Here is a 16,801-nt window from a genome sequence, read left to right as displayed (position 1 = left end):
GGACATTCGTTAAACACCTCTACAAATCCTTAAAACAGCAGATCTTTTTCAGGGTTTTATAGCTGCTTCTACAATACATTCTAAGGGAGAAAAAAAGCATTTGCTTTGGAATTTAAAGCATGGCACAACCCTGTGGGAGATAATACAACTCCAATATTAAGCCTGGGATACAAATTTATTTTAGGGAACAGGTCCTAGTTTGTGGATTTCTATAGCTTCTAGAGCAACACGGTCCCCTTCCATATCCTTTCCATATAGCTTGTACAGTACTCTAGCACTATCCTATTGGTTAGCTCCATTCCAAAATATTTCTTTAGTACTTGTTGTATCTATCTTCTTGTACCCTGTTGAGAGGATTTTGTCTACAAATCTTCAAATTACGCCATTTAACTGACTCAACCCTCACTGTGAGATACATTTCAGAGAAAATGCTTTGTAAGAAAATCTTTTAAGCATTCCACACAAAACCTATAAGAAAAGGCCATTAAAGGGAAAGAATAAATCAATTCATCTTGTTTTCTTCCAGACCGTAATGTTTCTCAGTGTGCATATTCTGGAATTCTCCTTAAGTAAATTGGAAAAAGTAGGTTCAGATGAAAAGACGTAACAAACCAAAAGCACTTACTAAACGTTGTGACATTGTGTACTGTATGTCTGAAGTCTACTTTGAACCCTGGAATTAGCCTTTTTATGTGGCAGGGTCCATCTCATGAGCTATGTCAGTTACCCTCAAATGTGGGGTCTTGTGGGGGAGGTAAATAAAATAAAAAATTAAATGAAATGAAATTAAAAATAAATAAAAATGACTCATGAACAAGATTAATCATTTTTTATTTCTATACTTTCCATTTTAAAACTGTATAGCTATTTCATAGACAGTCTTCTACACCAATGTATACCTCTGATTTTTTTTGCCTGCAGACAAATTGTGTAACTGACTCTTAATAAATTAATAAGTACCACTCACGCTATTGCTTCTTAATTAAACTTTGTTCTTTCTCTAGTTACTTCAGGGAATGATAAATATTCTTAATTTATCCTCACAACTCTCCTATGAAAAAGTCTAGGTTATGGGAGAACCCTTCTCTCTTCCCTCACTTGAGGTTCATGCTGCCTGAACCATGGTCTCTCCTCTTGGTGCAATGATTTATCTGCTAGTCCCATCAGCTCTCAGACTGAGCTAATGACTGAAAATGTAAAGAAAGAAGTATTATCTTACTCCTGAAACTGCCAGTCTCTCTGAATCTTCCACGCTCTTTTAACATTATAGTATTTAAGTAGACTATGTTTTATTCTTTCTGCTTTCTGTAAATTACTTTGAGCACCTATTCATATAGACCAGTGGTGGGATTCAGCCAGTTCGTACCACTTTGGCAGAACCGCTGGCTATTTTTTTTTGTTGCCCAAGCCCAGAATGGACTTCCAGAGAATCAGTTGTTCACATATTTGAATTCCACCACTGATACAGACTCTATTCTCACTAAAGCACAGTTGACTTTGTTATATTCATAGGATCTTACTTGCAACCTGGATATATAAAACAAACAAAAATAGATACTCCTAACATTCCTAGGTGATGCCTGTTGCCCCTTCATATTTAAATAAATAAAATTGCAAAGCTTCAAACATTAACATGTTCCCTGGCTTTTGATTTACCTGACATTTCAAGCTTTTAAAACTTTTTATACCCAACACATTATGTAAAATTGAGCAGAGAATCCAGTAAGTGACAAAGGTTTGAGCCTTTGATTCAAAATCACATCCCTGTTCTTCTCATTTATTTTTGTGGGGCAGATTAGGTGTTGAGTCAGCATTGACTAGTTTCTGCAGTTTTCTTCGCAACATTTTGGAACTGCCATGGAAATAGCCTTGAGTTCCAGAAGGAAAGGCACCAAAAAATAAATAATATTTGCTGACCTCTGAAGTTTATCAGCATTCATGTACAATGTTAAAATCTTACTTTAGCACTTCTGATTCATCTATTTATTCTCTTCCCACCCATCCACCTGGAAGGAGAAAATTAGAAATTATGATGGCTTTTCATTTATGTCTGAACACAGACAAACTGTGGTCATTGTTAATAGTTGGTGTGGTGACAAGTGGCTTCTTTTTCAAAGAACTTTAGAACAAAAACATTAACACAAATTCATGAGTATAATGTTTGATAGCATGACTGTGTGGCTTGGCATGTTTAAAATGTTACTTTCTTTCTTTGGTCTCCTATCCAGCAGGTTTATCCAGGATAATGGAGATCAAAAAGTAGAAAATAAAATTGAAGAGGTTAGTAAATTCTGTTGTCTTTTTTTCTTTGCCTGCTCCCTTGTAATATTTTGCTTTGCATTAATAAGTCAATTGTCCACTTTATTCTCTTAATACTTCCTCTTGAATAGAAGAAATTTCATTTATTTTGCTTGCAAAAGTATCCGTAGGAGTTGGTTTAAAAAGATCAAGATGACTACAACGGTTCAAGGTGACACACATAAAAACCAGGTGGAGTTATATTGGAAGCCATCTTGATTTTTTAAAAAACTGCATCCTTCCACTTGAAAATTTACAGAAATTCCCAGCTCCACCCCTGTAGCCTGCTTTGTCAAGCTTCTCATGTTGGTTGGGGTTGAAGGAGAATAGTTGTGTGTTTGTTCTAATAATGTCCTCATGGCTACTAACATGTACATCAATTCTTAAAAATGTAATGCATACTTATATGCCACATAAATAACCATATCCTGATCTTCAAACCAATTTCTGTGTGCAATCTGCATCAGAATAGGTCATTTTGATTTTATATTAATAGTTTGTCCTGGCATTTTTAATTTTAAAGAGTATTTGCTGTTGCTAAAATGCAAGTGGATTAGATCAGGGGTGTTAAATTGCCGGCCTGCAGGCCGGATGCATCATAGCGAAACCACGCCCACCCCATTGCCACAATGGCAAAAAAGTTGCCGCACATCGCAACACGTCATGTGACCTTACGAGTTTGACACCCCTGCATTCAACTGTGATGAAATCAGTGAGGTTTATCTTCATCATAAGTAACTTAAGTCTCAATTATTTCATTTGACCTGTTCAAAATATAGCTACAGTAAGTTCAAAGCCATCCCAATATTTTCAAAGGTTTGCTTGTTTGTGTGCAAAACATAATAACAACACCACATGGTTGTGAACTATGGAACATATTTGAATATTATAAGTAGGTAATTACTGTTTATAATATAAAATATCATTAGTATAACTGGCAAAACCCACTCTGAATGTGTGATTGAAACATAAATGAATAAATTCTAGCCATTTTCTCTAGAATTACATTCATGACCACTGAATATAATTCTGAATAAAATATATTCAGAGTATACATAGTATAATAATTAAAATGGGGTCCTTGGACACTCCCAGTGAATTCCAGGGTTCTCTTTACATGGTTGAAGGACTCTTTGGAGGACATTTGGGCTATAAAGGGCAAAAAAAACCCAAAAGACACCAAGGGGGAGTCCACTTAAGATAATGTTGACTATATCTGGAATGTATTGAGGGAGCTCAATTTTGGGATATTTGGGTTTTTTAAAACATGGTTTGTTAGAACTTAACACTGCATCTATGGAAGGTAGCAAAAAAATGTGGCAGAAGGGAGTGTTAAAGAAGGTGTCCACAGTGACCATGAAGGACAGGAATGAAGGCAGGTGTCATAAGTGTTGCAGTTTGCCATGATGACTGGGAGACTATTTAAGGAAAGCAGGCAGGCTAACCAATTGTCAGTTTATTTTTGTTTACTTATTTATTAAATTTATATGCCACTAAGCTCTCTAATCAAAGCAACTGTGGGACACTATAAATCACTTGAATCTTTGTGCAATAACTTGATTAGTTCCAAATGAAGCTCAGGAAAGTAGCAATTGGATGTTTTCTATGCTGATCTATGACCATAATAAAGATTTGATTTGATGCTTTTAGGGTTTGGACTATGTCCTTTATTGCCGCCACCACTTCTGCCCTTAGTAACTTGAGAGATTCTTATTAAGAGATTGCAACACTCTGTCCATGATATCCCTGAAATATTTAAAATGGCTTATAATGCCTGTATTCTCTACAAATTGTCATTTTAAATGGAAAAGATATTTACACAAAATTAAAAATAACGTTTAATTTTCTTTTAGGTTATTGCACCTCTGAGGGAAAAGATTCGAGAATTAGAGAAAAGGTATGCCAATTTCTGCTTTCAGTAGATCATCTTTTGTTTTATTTTAAGTTAAGGCAATATTTGATTAGAGTGCCATCTTGCTGTACTGAAAGAAAGTCTGTTTGCAATAAATGCTACTGTCTCTAATGGTAGTATTAAGTATAGATAGTCCTCAGTTAACGGCTGCCTCATTCAACAACCATTCTAACTTAGTGCTGAAAAAGTAGATATATGACCAGTATTTAAACTTACAGTAGTCACAGCATCACAATTCAGGTGCTTGGCAACCAGCATGCATTTACAGCCATCATAGTGCCCCATGGTCATGTGATTGCAATTTTTGTATTTCACAGTTGGCTTGCAATAAACAAAGTCAATGGGAAAGCTGGCAGGAAGTTGCAAGTCACAATCACATGCCCTCACACAACAGTGGTGGTGATTCACTTAACCGCAGCAAAACTGATATAAAGTAGGACACGGTTATGTGACTTTCTGTGGTGTTCTAGATAGGAATATATCTTAGCAGCAGAAAGTAGTAGCAACCTATCATTGGTGGTTTATCAAACCAATCACATAATCCTGTAGAACTGTATTCTGAAGGTCTGCTGTGTTCAGTGGGATTTATTCCTCAGGTAAGTGTAAATAGATTTGCAGCCTAAAATACACAATTCTCTTCTGTAGAACAAGAATTTAAAGTTAAATATGACAGCATAACAATGCTAAAAGGAAGAAGGTAGAACTAAATTGATTCTCCCTTTAATTCTCTTCTGCATATGTCAGCACATCATGTTTTATAAATATATTAATATTTGGAGTTCATTTTGAAAGTAAATGCAAGGATTTTGCATATAGTAAATTTCAGCAATAAACACTGATTGACTGTATCTGGCATCTTGCCTCAAATCTCTGTAAAATTTTGACAGCCTGTAATAATAAGCAGTATATTTTATTTAAATTCTACTAATAGTTTCTTGTAAGGTATCTACCGTATTTCAAATTGAATGCTGAATTATAAATGGAGGCTTTGATATTAGATTCTAAATATTTTTAAAAAATCTTGTTTTCTTTAGACATATTTTGGCTGCATGACCAGTTATTTTAATTCTGAACTTAAATTAATGTGGAAATCACAATTTAAGTATTACTGTAAATTAAATACTAAAAACTATTAACATTTTTTGGTAACTGCATGTTTGTATTTATGATAACATGTAGAAATATGTATTATTGTAAACTGCTGGTGCATTTTTATACCAAACCAGCATTTCTTTCTTTTCATCCACTAAGAAAGATAGAAACTGCAAATGAAAAATGCATTGTAAACAAATATTATCTAAAATTTCAAGCAATGATTATCAAGTGTATTATATAAGATAGCTGTTGCAGAATTTTAAAAATTGTCCCCTATTTTGAAAAACCAAATTGGTATCTCAGTAAGTATTTAGTAGGCAGAGTTGCAGAGGGATATTTCAGATCTGAAAATGAAGTACGATCTTTTGCTATCTGTTCTCTCCCTCCATTTCAAAGTTAATGCATGACACTGTGCTGGTAATTTTTACTCATGCTGGAATCAATAGTGTCTATTAGTATAAATGGATAGAAAATCTCCCTGCTCCAGTCTTAGAATAATTCAGACATAATATTCTCAACACCTTCTTGGAGAGATGCCTTCTAAATGGTACCTAATTTATATTACTTGAATTGCTTCTTTCTAAAAATGCAATTTCTAAATAGTCCCTAATGATGTTCCGGTCTGTCAGAATATTATTCAGAACATCACGTCTGTTTTCTTTCCAAACATAACTCTTGAGCTGCAGAGCTAATAAGAAGCTTTAAATATTTTCCCCAGTATATTGATAAATGACTTTCCATATGTGTTGTAAATGTATTATCTTATTATTCTATACTCTACAACAAAGCAAGGATATATTAAATGTTTGGATGGCAGAAGTACAGGAGGTCCTCAACTTACAACAGTTTGTTCAGTGACCATTTGAAGGTACAACTGCACTGAAAAAAGTGACCTGTGACCATTTTTCACGCTTACGACTGTTGCAGTTTCCCCATAGTCACATTATCAAAATTTGGATGCTTGGCAGCTGGTTCATATTTATAATGATTGCAGTGCCCGTGGTCATGTGATCCCATTTTATGGTCTTCTGACAAGCAAAGTCAATGGGGAAGTCAGATTCACTTGACAACCATGTTACTAATTTAACAACTGCAGTGATTCATTTAACAGCTGTGGCAAGAAAGTTAGCAAAATGAGGCAAAATTCACTTAACAAATCGCTTAGCCGTAGAAATGTTAGGCTCAATTGTGGTCGTAAGTTGAAGACTACCTGTATGAGTGGAAGGCTAGAACCAGGTTTCTTTTCCCTGTCCACAATGGAACAAGTCAAAGAATTAATGAACAGTTCATACCTTTCTGTAGTAAGAACAGAACAGAGGGATCCATCGCAAAGAAATCCTATTTAATTATAAGAAACTGTCGTATTAAAATAGATCTTCGGATATAGAAGAATATTAGATTGGAGTGGCCTAGAAATCTCTTAAAACAAAATAAGTAAACACTAGCAGGGTGTGGGAAGAGAACCAGTGACTCTGTCAAACAATGAAGGAAGTATTAACTTTTTCTCTCTTGTGAAATTCCACAGTTACTTGGAGGCAGATTTCTTTTGTTGTGGCGAGTATTTGTAACAGTCTTCCTGTACATATTTTCACTGATATTTTGAACCATTAGACATCAGAAACAATTTTTGGGACAATTAACTATAATTCCTCCTATTAAATACTTCATTAACCATTCTGAAATAAAAGATTTCATAATCCAGATTTTTTAAAAAAAAAATCCATGAAGGGCAGGAATCAAGGAGTTGAGAAAAACTAATATTTAATGAACCTAACAATGCTTACAACCTTTACTGATGTGTTGCTTCAATGTTTCTATTTTGAAATGCTTCATAGTTTTACTCAAAAGTACCCACCAGTGAAGTTCTTATCCGAAAAGGATCGTAAAAGAATTTTGGTAAGTTCAACATTTGTTTGAGGCTAATCGGTTAGTCTCAGTTTTTGCATAAAATTAATAAAAACAAAGCTGGAAGGGGGTCCAAACTGAAAAGGAAATACCTTACTTTGTGAAAAATTGTGCGGGGATCCAAGTCAATCTTTTGTTGGGACTATGCAGGCTTGCATGTCTAAGGCAGTTTGGTGGTGGAATCAGCAACTGTTTATTTCTATTTGGTTCCTTGGTTGAGCATCCCACAGGCTGCCCCACTGAGCCCCAGCGCTGTTACCAATCAAATGCAAGTTAACTAACTGCTTCCACAATTTCTAGGGTTTGCCTAGTACAGAGGAGAAAAATGTATAGAGATTATTCTCTGATTAATAATGTCAAAAAGGGGGAATGATTGAGCAATGCTTCGGTTCATATTCCAGGAGGGTTAAGAACCCCTTAGAAGCTACTCTTTGTAATCTTAAAAGAGAAAGTGATCATAAATAAAAATCCCATAAAGGATTAGTCATAAGACATGCGAATTTCTGTATTAAAATGCAAAAACAAAGATAACAGGCTTGAACTTGGTATTTGGAGAAGTGATACTTTTAATCTCATTGAGTCTCTCAATGAATAATGCAGTGTGATTATATCCATTGGAGCAATGTCTCGTGTGATGCATCTAATGAGATCCTTCTATATTCTGGAGCAGTAGCTTTTCAAATTACTGGTGAACCATGTAAGTGAGGAACTTCACATGCATTCCAGCATATTTTTAAAGTGGCCACTAACACAATTGTTTAAAAAAATCAGACAATATTATTTATGTTAGCTTAAAAGTAAATTATACAGAAGTAATACATGATTACTATCAATGATGCAAGATTAAGACTTTCTGGAACCATTTCTAGTATTTTCTTTTTCGATGGAAAATATTAACCTCATTTCTGTGACTATGCCAGTTGCTTTAGATCACTCATGGTAATTTGCATAAAATAATTTCCCTCCAAAATTTGACAAAGGCTCTAGCTAAGCACTCTTTAAACCTATGTTACAATGGAATGTGGCCCTTAATCAAAAGAGCCTTTACTTTGTTTCATCCCTCGCTGCTTAGAAACGCCTCTCAGCATCTTTCCACAGTGCTGGCTGAAATGCTTTCAGGCCTTCAGGATACCCTGTGGGCAGTCCTCAGCATGTTCCAAAGCTACCCAATCAGGTACCTTTTCAGTACCACTTCAGTGCCAACTGAATTAGTGACCTGTTCCAGAAGCCTTCATCTTGTCCGTGGGGAGAAGGGCTGACCCAAAGTAGTTCCTGTTGATGGGAACAGCTTTGTTGTGGTGAATCAAATTGCAGTATGACACAAATCTTTTTAATGTTTCATACACACCTAATATCAGTTTTCAAAGTTCAGTGAAATAATTATGCAGAAATAAAAGTGCAGAGTTTCCTATTGTTTTGTATTTTCAGGCTCTACTCGCAAAAAATAATTACTTTCATAATTTAAATCCTAAAGGAAGTTGTGTAAATGCTTTCCTTCATTGATCATATTGTGTTAATGCAGACATTTGTGGTGGTGTTCAAATATATGCTTAGATATAAGATATACATCAGATGACAAACACATGTATGATTCTCATACTATCTGATACAAAGGAAGTAGCAGGTAAAATGGAATAGGTTTCAAATTGTGCAAGTCAATGCTTCTATATTTATACAGAATCTCCTAAAGAATATTTCCTAATCCCATTTTGTATATGCTTACACAGTCCTGTATTTAAAAAGAACAGTAGAGTGCTAAAATAGTTCATCTTGTAGACCAAAGAATGTGTTAAATGAGGAGATTTTGCTTAGTCAAGAGACCCAAACTCTTGTTCAATTTTAAAAGTGAGCAATAGGATTGTTCTAGAAACTCTAAAAAGAAATATCAGTTCTAAATAATACATGAAAGCTGTAGAAAGAAAATGGAATTTCCACCCTAAGTCATTGTGGCGGTTCAGCAGGTCAACACATGTCTCCCTCAATTTTATGACCGTTTTTATGATGAGTCACTGCTGTCATTAACTGAACAACGTGGTCATTTCCCCAAATGAGTGGTTTTTTGCAAAAATCACTGAAATCCAGCAAAAAATGTCACAAATTGCAGTTATGTGACTGTAGGACCACAGTCCTAAATGTGAGCCAGTTGCCAAATGCCACAAATGTGATCACAAGACTCCAGGGCAGAGTACAGCATTCATAACTTTGAAGACGGGTCATAAATACCTTTTGGAGAGTGTCTGTTATAACTTTAAATAATCATTAAGCAACTTGTTAAGGAACACTTATACAGATAAATTTAGTTAATAGTTTATGGTTCATCTTATGGTTATTGAAATATTGGGCAAAAATGTGTTGATGTCAGTCTCTCTGGCACCAAGGTAGGCTGATGTATCATTTTGAGAAGCATTTTATTTTCTCTAAGGACAATCTACCTGTCCTACCAAATCAGATAGAGTGGACAAACTCTTAGTCCCTTTAATAATTTTATGTTGCATGTTCTTCCCCCACAAATCTACTAGAAATTTAGTAGCTCTTTGAGGTATGATTATATTAAAAATGCTGTTCTCAGTTTTATGAACACTTCTAATATGGCATCTATTTGTTCAGGATGTAGCCCTGCTTTAAACCACATTAAAGATTGAACTGTCTTCTAGTGGCTCAGGTGCTACAGCAACTTTCATAGTAAAGGTCAAAAAAGGTGGAACTTTTTATCCAGAAGTTACTTTGAAGAACATTTTTCCTACTGTCAAATTTTTCAACATTGTGGGTCAGTGATTAATGACTTGGATCCTATGAGTAGCAAATAGAATTTCACTTGCACAGTAGAGTATTGCTAACTGGAACAATTTGTGGCATATGCTACAATGCTTTTTGGAAGCCTGCAAACCCTTGAGGTTGTCATGATGCTGAGAATTCTCATTCTATTTGGAGGGCACCAGGTTGGAGATATTTACTGAAGTAAGTAATTGTTGCACTGCACTAGGAGCATGTATTTAGTTGTAAACATTGCTATTAATTGCTTGTATTGTGTAGACACACTGAACTTTAAACATAATAAAACAGATTTTTATAATCCTTAATAGATTGTTATGGGTTTTTTCCTTTGTTTACTTTGACGGAGAATATTTGTAATATTTGTATTTCTTTTGTTCACTTTATCAGCTATTTTAGCTAAATAATATTAAATAATGGAGAATTATAATTTTTAAATGGGCTGACCTATCAAATTCAAGTAGAAAAATATTCTTCTTTTACTCCACATGTAATTTTCTATCCCCTTTCAATGCATTTTATAATTGTAAAGACAGTAATTAACGAATGAATAGCCAAGTTAGCATATATTCAAGATTTTTTACTCTTCCCATTATGAGAAGTCATCCACTATTAGTTATTTGGAATATCTGCAGTCACTTTAGTTTCACAGTTGCTCTGTAGCTTGTCTTGGTTGAATACTAAAAATTGGCTCTTATACAGTTGACCCTTAGGAAATTGTCATATTAAACTGAAGCCCATTTGTTTTCTTCACAGTTCAACAGTGCACAGTTATTTTCTATGGTCTTTGGAATGTTGTGGGTAATTAGGACTTCTACATGGCACAGCTAAAGATCTTTGTATTTCTATGAAAAACTAGATGACCTATAGTTTTTCTCCATTATCTGTGCAAAATTGATGAAAAGGCTTAAGGAAAACCATGAGAAAATGGGCTTTTGCTCAAAATGTAGTTCTGCTTAATTCCTTTATTTAATAGTGAAATAATAACTATGGGAAGAGGCCTCTTAATGAAGATGGTAATGCAACAGCATTACACCTCCTGTCTGTATTATAATTCTACTCTGAACGATCTGTGTCTGCATTCCTCTTCTGTTCTGTTAGCCTTCACGTCCTCATGAAAGCTTGCATGTTAAGGTGGCAAAATCCTCTGTTGGATTAAAAAGAATGTTCTCAACATGTACAAAATATATCCTACACAACGTGCGAATATATTAATTTGGGCCCTAAATTCCTACTTCTTTCCCTATAACTTACTTCACTTCTTTGCTAAACTAAAGGGATATTTCTTTGGTGAGATAAGATTGTAAACATTAATACCTTTGGTTTGTTTGATTGATCTGAATGAAAATCTTGTATGTGCCTTCTCAGCCAAGATGCTAAAAGAATTCTGAGTGCTGTTGTTCTTTTATGTAATGTTTGTGGACTTTTTTCTCTGGTATTTTCATTTAAAATAGAAGAAACATTTATATACAAACTGTCCTAATGCAGATAACTGGAGGAGCAGGGTTTGTGGGTTCTCATCTTACTGACAAACTAATGATGGATGGCCATGAAGTTACAGTTGTGGACAACTTCTTTACGGGCAGGAAAAGAAATGTGGAACACTGGATTGGCCATGAGAACTTTGAACTGATTAATCATGATGTCGTAGAGCCCCTGTACATTGAAGGTGAGTATCCTGAGACATACATGTTGGTTACGGCACTAAAGAACCATTCTTGTCTTTGAAGTGCTTTCCCTGTGTGGTTGGAATGTCTCTGCAATAGCTTCTTCTACCTGATATCCTCAAGGTCTGTTAAATCTCATTTTCCATAATTCTTACACAGTATGGTGTACCCTGAGTGATTGTTGTGGTATTTGACTTAAAATTAGAGGCTTGATTCTCTTCTTTCAAAACTAAAACAGGTTGTTTTGATCTTATTGTAGGTGTGTGATCCTGTTCTGAACATTACATACATTTTCATAGCTTGAAATATTTTAAATCTGATATGTTTTACATACTGTTGAGTTCACCCATGCATGGAGAGCTGTACAGTATATACTGGCTTGAACGGGCAATTGTCACTGGAAGTGATGAAATTCCTAGAGAACTGATATGGTGGATTGCATTTTCTCCTATTTATACCAGCATATGTTTAATATAACTAGAGAACTTGCCAAATTAGGATGCCTTGGTTTTAAACTGCACAAATTTCCAAGTTTTCTAAATTTTATCCAAATTGGAGTCAATATGATATTGATCATAGCAAGTAGGGAATTTGCCCTCCACTATGGATGCATCTGAAGAATAAGGAGATACAATGCTCCCTTTCTTCAGTGTGATTTAAAATCACATGGAGATGCTATCCTGGAATGCCTGGTTCTGGTTTTTAGTATCGAGGAAAGCTTTAAGTATCCTAAAAAAGGGAAGAAAGAGCATCATTACACTTTTAATGAGGAAGAATGGGAACAAGGCTTTTCAGTGAGAATGTTACTCCTCGGCTTAATATATTTTCCATCTGATTCGATCCCCTTTACCTGAGATCATCTGCAGGTTTATTCTATGATATTTTGCTTACAGAATCAGCTATTTCATAGTGCAAAGTGCAATATCTTCATAGTACAAAGTATCTTCTCCATTGATCTATAATAAAATGAAAATATAGGTGTAGAAGTCACCACTGATTGTAAAAGATTAATTCTTGAATTGGCATACCAAAATGTAGGCAAAAAATATATTCATCCAAGTGACTTTTGGAAAGAAATTCATAAGGAACCTGTTAGCATAGTGAATGTTTTATAAAAATTTTGAATCATTCATTGGGAAATAATGACACAGGACTTGAAGAATTACTTTGCTTTTTTTAGCTGGGTAGTGTGCAAAGGGCATTTTCCTAGCTTTAATCACCAGCTATTTAATTTACTGTATTCATAGTTTGCATTTCATAATTATTATATTCTTTTTTCTATTTCTGGTTCTTGTCTGTAGCATATATAATTGCTTTCTAAAGCTCCTGGTGCTTCTTCTGAGTGGTGGAGGCCTTCCTTTGGCTTGCTAAAGTGCATACTTCAGCTATGCATGCCTATTTTCTGATTTTTCAGGAAGGTCCCCAGTTCCAAGCAGTCTGTGACTGCATGAGGACTTAAAGAACTGACTACCTGGCAGAGCTGGTTGTCTTATTATAGCTGCTGTGGAAATGACCTCTTCATGTTCTCAAGTGCTTTTTCTGGCTACCTATTTCAATCTGCTTTCTCAAGATGTATCTTGCCTACATGTTCATGTAACCTAATATAGAAGATCTTGCAGTTGAAAAATAGCTCTCACCTGTGCAAATTAATCATCTGATAATAGACTGGATGGGGGCTTGAATTTTCCATAGTATCTTTGATGTTCTGCTCTTCAGCAAAATAAGTTCCCTTGTTTCAGACTTGGTTACCCAATACTACCGTATAGAGCAGAAGCTGTGAATTAACCCATAATTCTGAGATATGTAACTTGCACTCTTAATTCTTATTCTTTTAGGATATTGATTACAAGAACATCTTGTAATAATAAATGGGCTTTGACATGCATGTATCTAATACAAGCTAAAAAGTAATATAGTTTTGTTGAACCTCAGAATTTTTTTATTCATTTAATGTAAAATAAATATTCTCTCTCTCCCTCCCTCCCTCCCTCCCTCCCTCCCTCTCTCTCTCTCTCTCCCTCCCCTTTTTTCATAGTGGACCAGATTTATCACTTAGCCTCTCCAGCTTCTCCTCCAAATTATATGTATAATCCCATAAAGACATTAAAGACAAACACAATTGGAACATTAAATATGTTAGGTGAGTATAAAATTTAAGTGCAACATTATTTTCATGTTTACCTAGGAAGGATAAAACCCAGCATTCTCATTCAATTTTTCCATTAGCGTATCTCTCTGTAATTGATGTATTGTTGCAGATTGATCTCCTGAAATGCTAACAAGAAGTTCTGAGCTGAACTTAGCAGTTCACACAATATACTAAGGCAAAATATGGTTTTGCAACAGACAAGCAGCATGCTGATATCTGCCACATTGCATGTATTTGTTCAGAAATTCAACTTGCAGGTAGAGTTGACAATCCATTTATGGAAGGGAATGCAGCTTGCCTAATAAGCGAGAATTTTACTTTAATTATTTGTATAAAAAACTGAGCATGTGGCTCATTCAGCAGTAAATTCTTGGTTGCCAAAGTCCCCATTTACAATTTTGAATAAAGCTGAAGGCCCTATAGTGTACAAAGACACATTATCCATATAGACAGGGTGAGAGTTTAAAGCAGTTTCTTTTATGTATTACAGAGGATTTGGCATGAATTGTGTTGTCAGTTTTCAACAATCATGATTAACATGGACTCCAGAGTTGGCACAAAAGGGGCCTTCAGCTGTCAATTGCCCAACGTGTCTTAGCAGTGTGAATGGTGTGTATGCATGTGTGTATGCAGACCCAACAGAAAAGGGCATGTTGAGCTTATATGTGCCAGCATGGTGATTGAAGTAGCCCTTTTACAGTGGCTGAATTGCCAAGAGATTATTCTTAATAGAGAATGTAAAAATATATTCATGACTAATACAATTTCAAATTATTTCCATTCCATTGAGAAATTTAGTTTTGAAGTTGTTACCAAAGAATGTACTATAATACCAAGGCAATTCAGCCCATGCTAATCATTGAAAGTTCCTGCAGAGTGCAGTGGGAAAAGGGATTCGCAAATCTGGTGAATAACAGATTCTGCACCATTGCTTTGGCTCAGATAGCAAAGAATATTTAATAGTGAACAGTAACAGGACAGTTTTATGATAAAATGTTCAAGGCAAATCACTAAGTATTGGCCTCAGAAATAGAAAATAACATTCAGAATAGAATAGAATAGAATAGAATATTCACCAATAATATTCCTAGATGTAAGACATAAATCTGAATCTTTAAGAAATAAATCTGAATCTTTTTATTTAGAATAAAATTGTGCAATGCAATTGAAACAGATGTAGCCGGGGTCACATTTGGAGTTCTATCAGTAGTTGCAATAGGAGCCTTGCCTAGGTAGAAAAATGATGCAGTTGAGGACATGGCCACTCATAAAAGGTCATTTGCCAGATTGGCCCCCAGATTCCTCTCAGCCATCCCAGTGGGACCATTGTACTGCTGAAGAATCACTCTTGCAAATCAGTAGGATGGCTACTTTTATTTATTTATTTTATTTATTTATTCAGTTTCTGTAGTTTCTGTAGCCGCCCATGTCAGTTAACGATTCTGGGCAGCTTACAATTCAATGCAATATAAATATTTATATATACACACACACACTAAAATTAAAACAAAACATTTTAAAACAAAAACAAAAACTAAATGTTTTTGTTTGCAGCAATATAGGGGTTTTAATTCAAATAATAATTAAAAAAACAGATGGTATAGGGAGCCTAGAGGATTTTTGTAGACATGCCTGGGAATGTTTTGGTATTCCCAGACTCCAAGTTGATATTCTCTGTCTTAAAATGTTGTTTACTCTGTTAAGTATTAAGTCAGTGTTTCTCAACCTTAATCACTTGAAGATGGGTGGATTTCAACTCCCAGAATTCCCTAGCTAGCTTTGTTTTGCTGCTAGGGAATTCTGTGAGTTGAAGACCCCCATCTTCAAGTGACCAAGATTGAGAAACACTATTAAGTAATTATAGCTGGATTATTCACGTGTATACACAAATATGGTTAAAGCCATCATAATAGATTCTTATATCCTTTGTTTTGTAGCCTTCAGCCTTGATGTTTTTGATTTTTTAATGGCAGGATAAGAATAAACTTTTCATCTTCACCCCAGATCATTCATTCACTCACTCATTCACTCATTCACTCACTCACTCATTCATTTTATTACATTTTGATTTGCAGTCCTTTCACAGAGGCTAGAACCAAAGGGGTAGAAGGATGTGTGGCACCTGCCACAAATACAATAAATTCCAGATTATAAATCATGTTAATCCCCTGTGCTAATAATATAATAATATTATAATAATATAATATAATATAATATACAGTAATATAAAGAAGTAATGAACAATATTACCTGGCTACATGCTGTTGTACTCTTAAAACTGGTACAGATTTTCTTGGCATAGTTAAATACTTCTCGAATCACAAGTCTGCATTTGTTCTGGAGCTCTGTCCTGAAAGAAGTGCTGATGTGTATTATTTTACCTCAGGGTTGGTTGGAGTGAAAGAAAGACATGTCTCCTCTTTTTAAAAAATATATCCTCTTTTTGTTAAGGTTTAGCAAAACGTGTTGGAGCCCGTCTTCTCCTTGCATCCACTTCTGAAGTGTATGGAGGTAAGAAGTGACTGATCTGGGAAGTCCCACTTCATAAAGGCTTTATTGAGTAAATTGTTTTCCCCCACCTCACTTGTCTTCTATTTAAAGTTTTAACAATTTGTTTGTCCTGCCATCAAACATATCCAAAACCCATTCTTCCTCCTATTTTCCCCACAATCCTATGAGGTGGGTTGGCTTGAAGGGATGTGACTGGCCCAAGGTTACCTAGCCGGCTTTCATGACTAAGGTGGAACTTGATTTCGAGCCTGGTGCCTTAACCACTAGATCATACTATCTTTCCATAGATAATTGGCTGTATGGTTATGAAGATCCATAGATAATTGGCTATATGGTGATGACTGACAAATCATATTTTCTGTTACACTGTTGTTGTTAGTTGCAAAGGCGTGTCCGACCAGCGCGACCCCATGGGCAACGTTCCTCCAGGCCTTCCTGTCCTCTACCATCTTCTGGAGTCCATTTAGGCTCACACCTACTGCTTCAGTGACT

General features: G+C 35.2%; 1 protein-coding gene across 5 annotated transcripts in view; it reads left to right on the top strand.

Annotated features, from left to right (window-relative positions):
- UXS1 (UDP-glucuronate decarboxylase 1) overlaps positions 1–16,801 on the top strand; it is a 64,216-nt gene that overhangs the window by 31,062 nt on the left and 16,353 nt on the right. For 2 of the 5 annotated variants that reach the window (XM_083363004.1, XM_083363007.1), the window contains 6 exons: positions 2,229–2,280; positions 4,152–4,195; positions 7,141–7,201; positions 11,471–11,651; positions 13,685–13,789; positions 16,250–16,309. In XM_083363004.1, the coding sequence (XP_083219130.1) occupies positions 2,229–2,280; positions 4,152–4,195; positions 7,141–7,201; positions 11,471–11,651; positions 13,685–13,789; positions 16,250–16,309 (503 nt within the window). The other 3 variants (XM_083363005.1, XM_083363006.1, XM_083363008.1) reach the window with 3 other exon arrangements.

The sequence above is a fragment of the Vipera ursinii genome, assembly GCF_947247035.1.
Source record: "Vipera ursinii genome assembly, chromosome: 4".
NCBI lineage: Eukaryota > Metazoa > Chordata > Lepidosauria > Squamata > Viperidae > Vipera > Vipera ursinii.
Note: the sequence above shows the minus strand (reverse complement) of the source record. Positions and strands in the feature narration are given on the sequence as shown.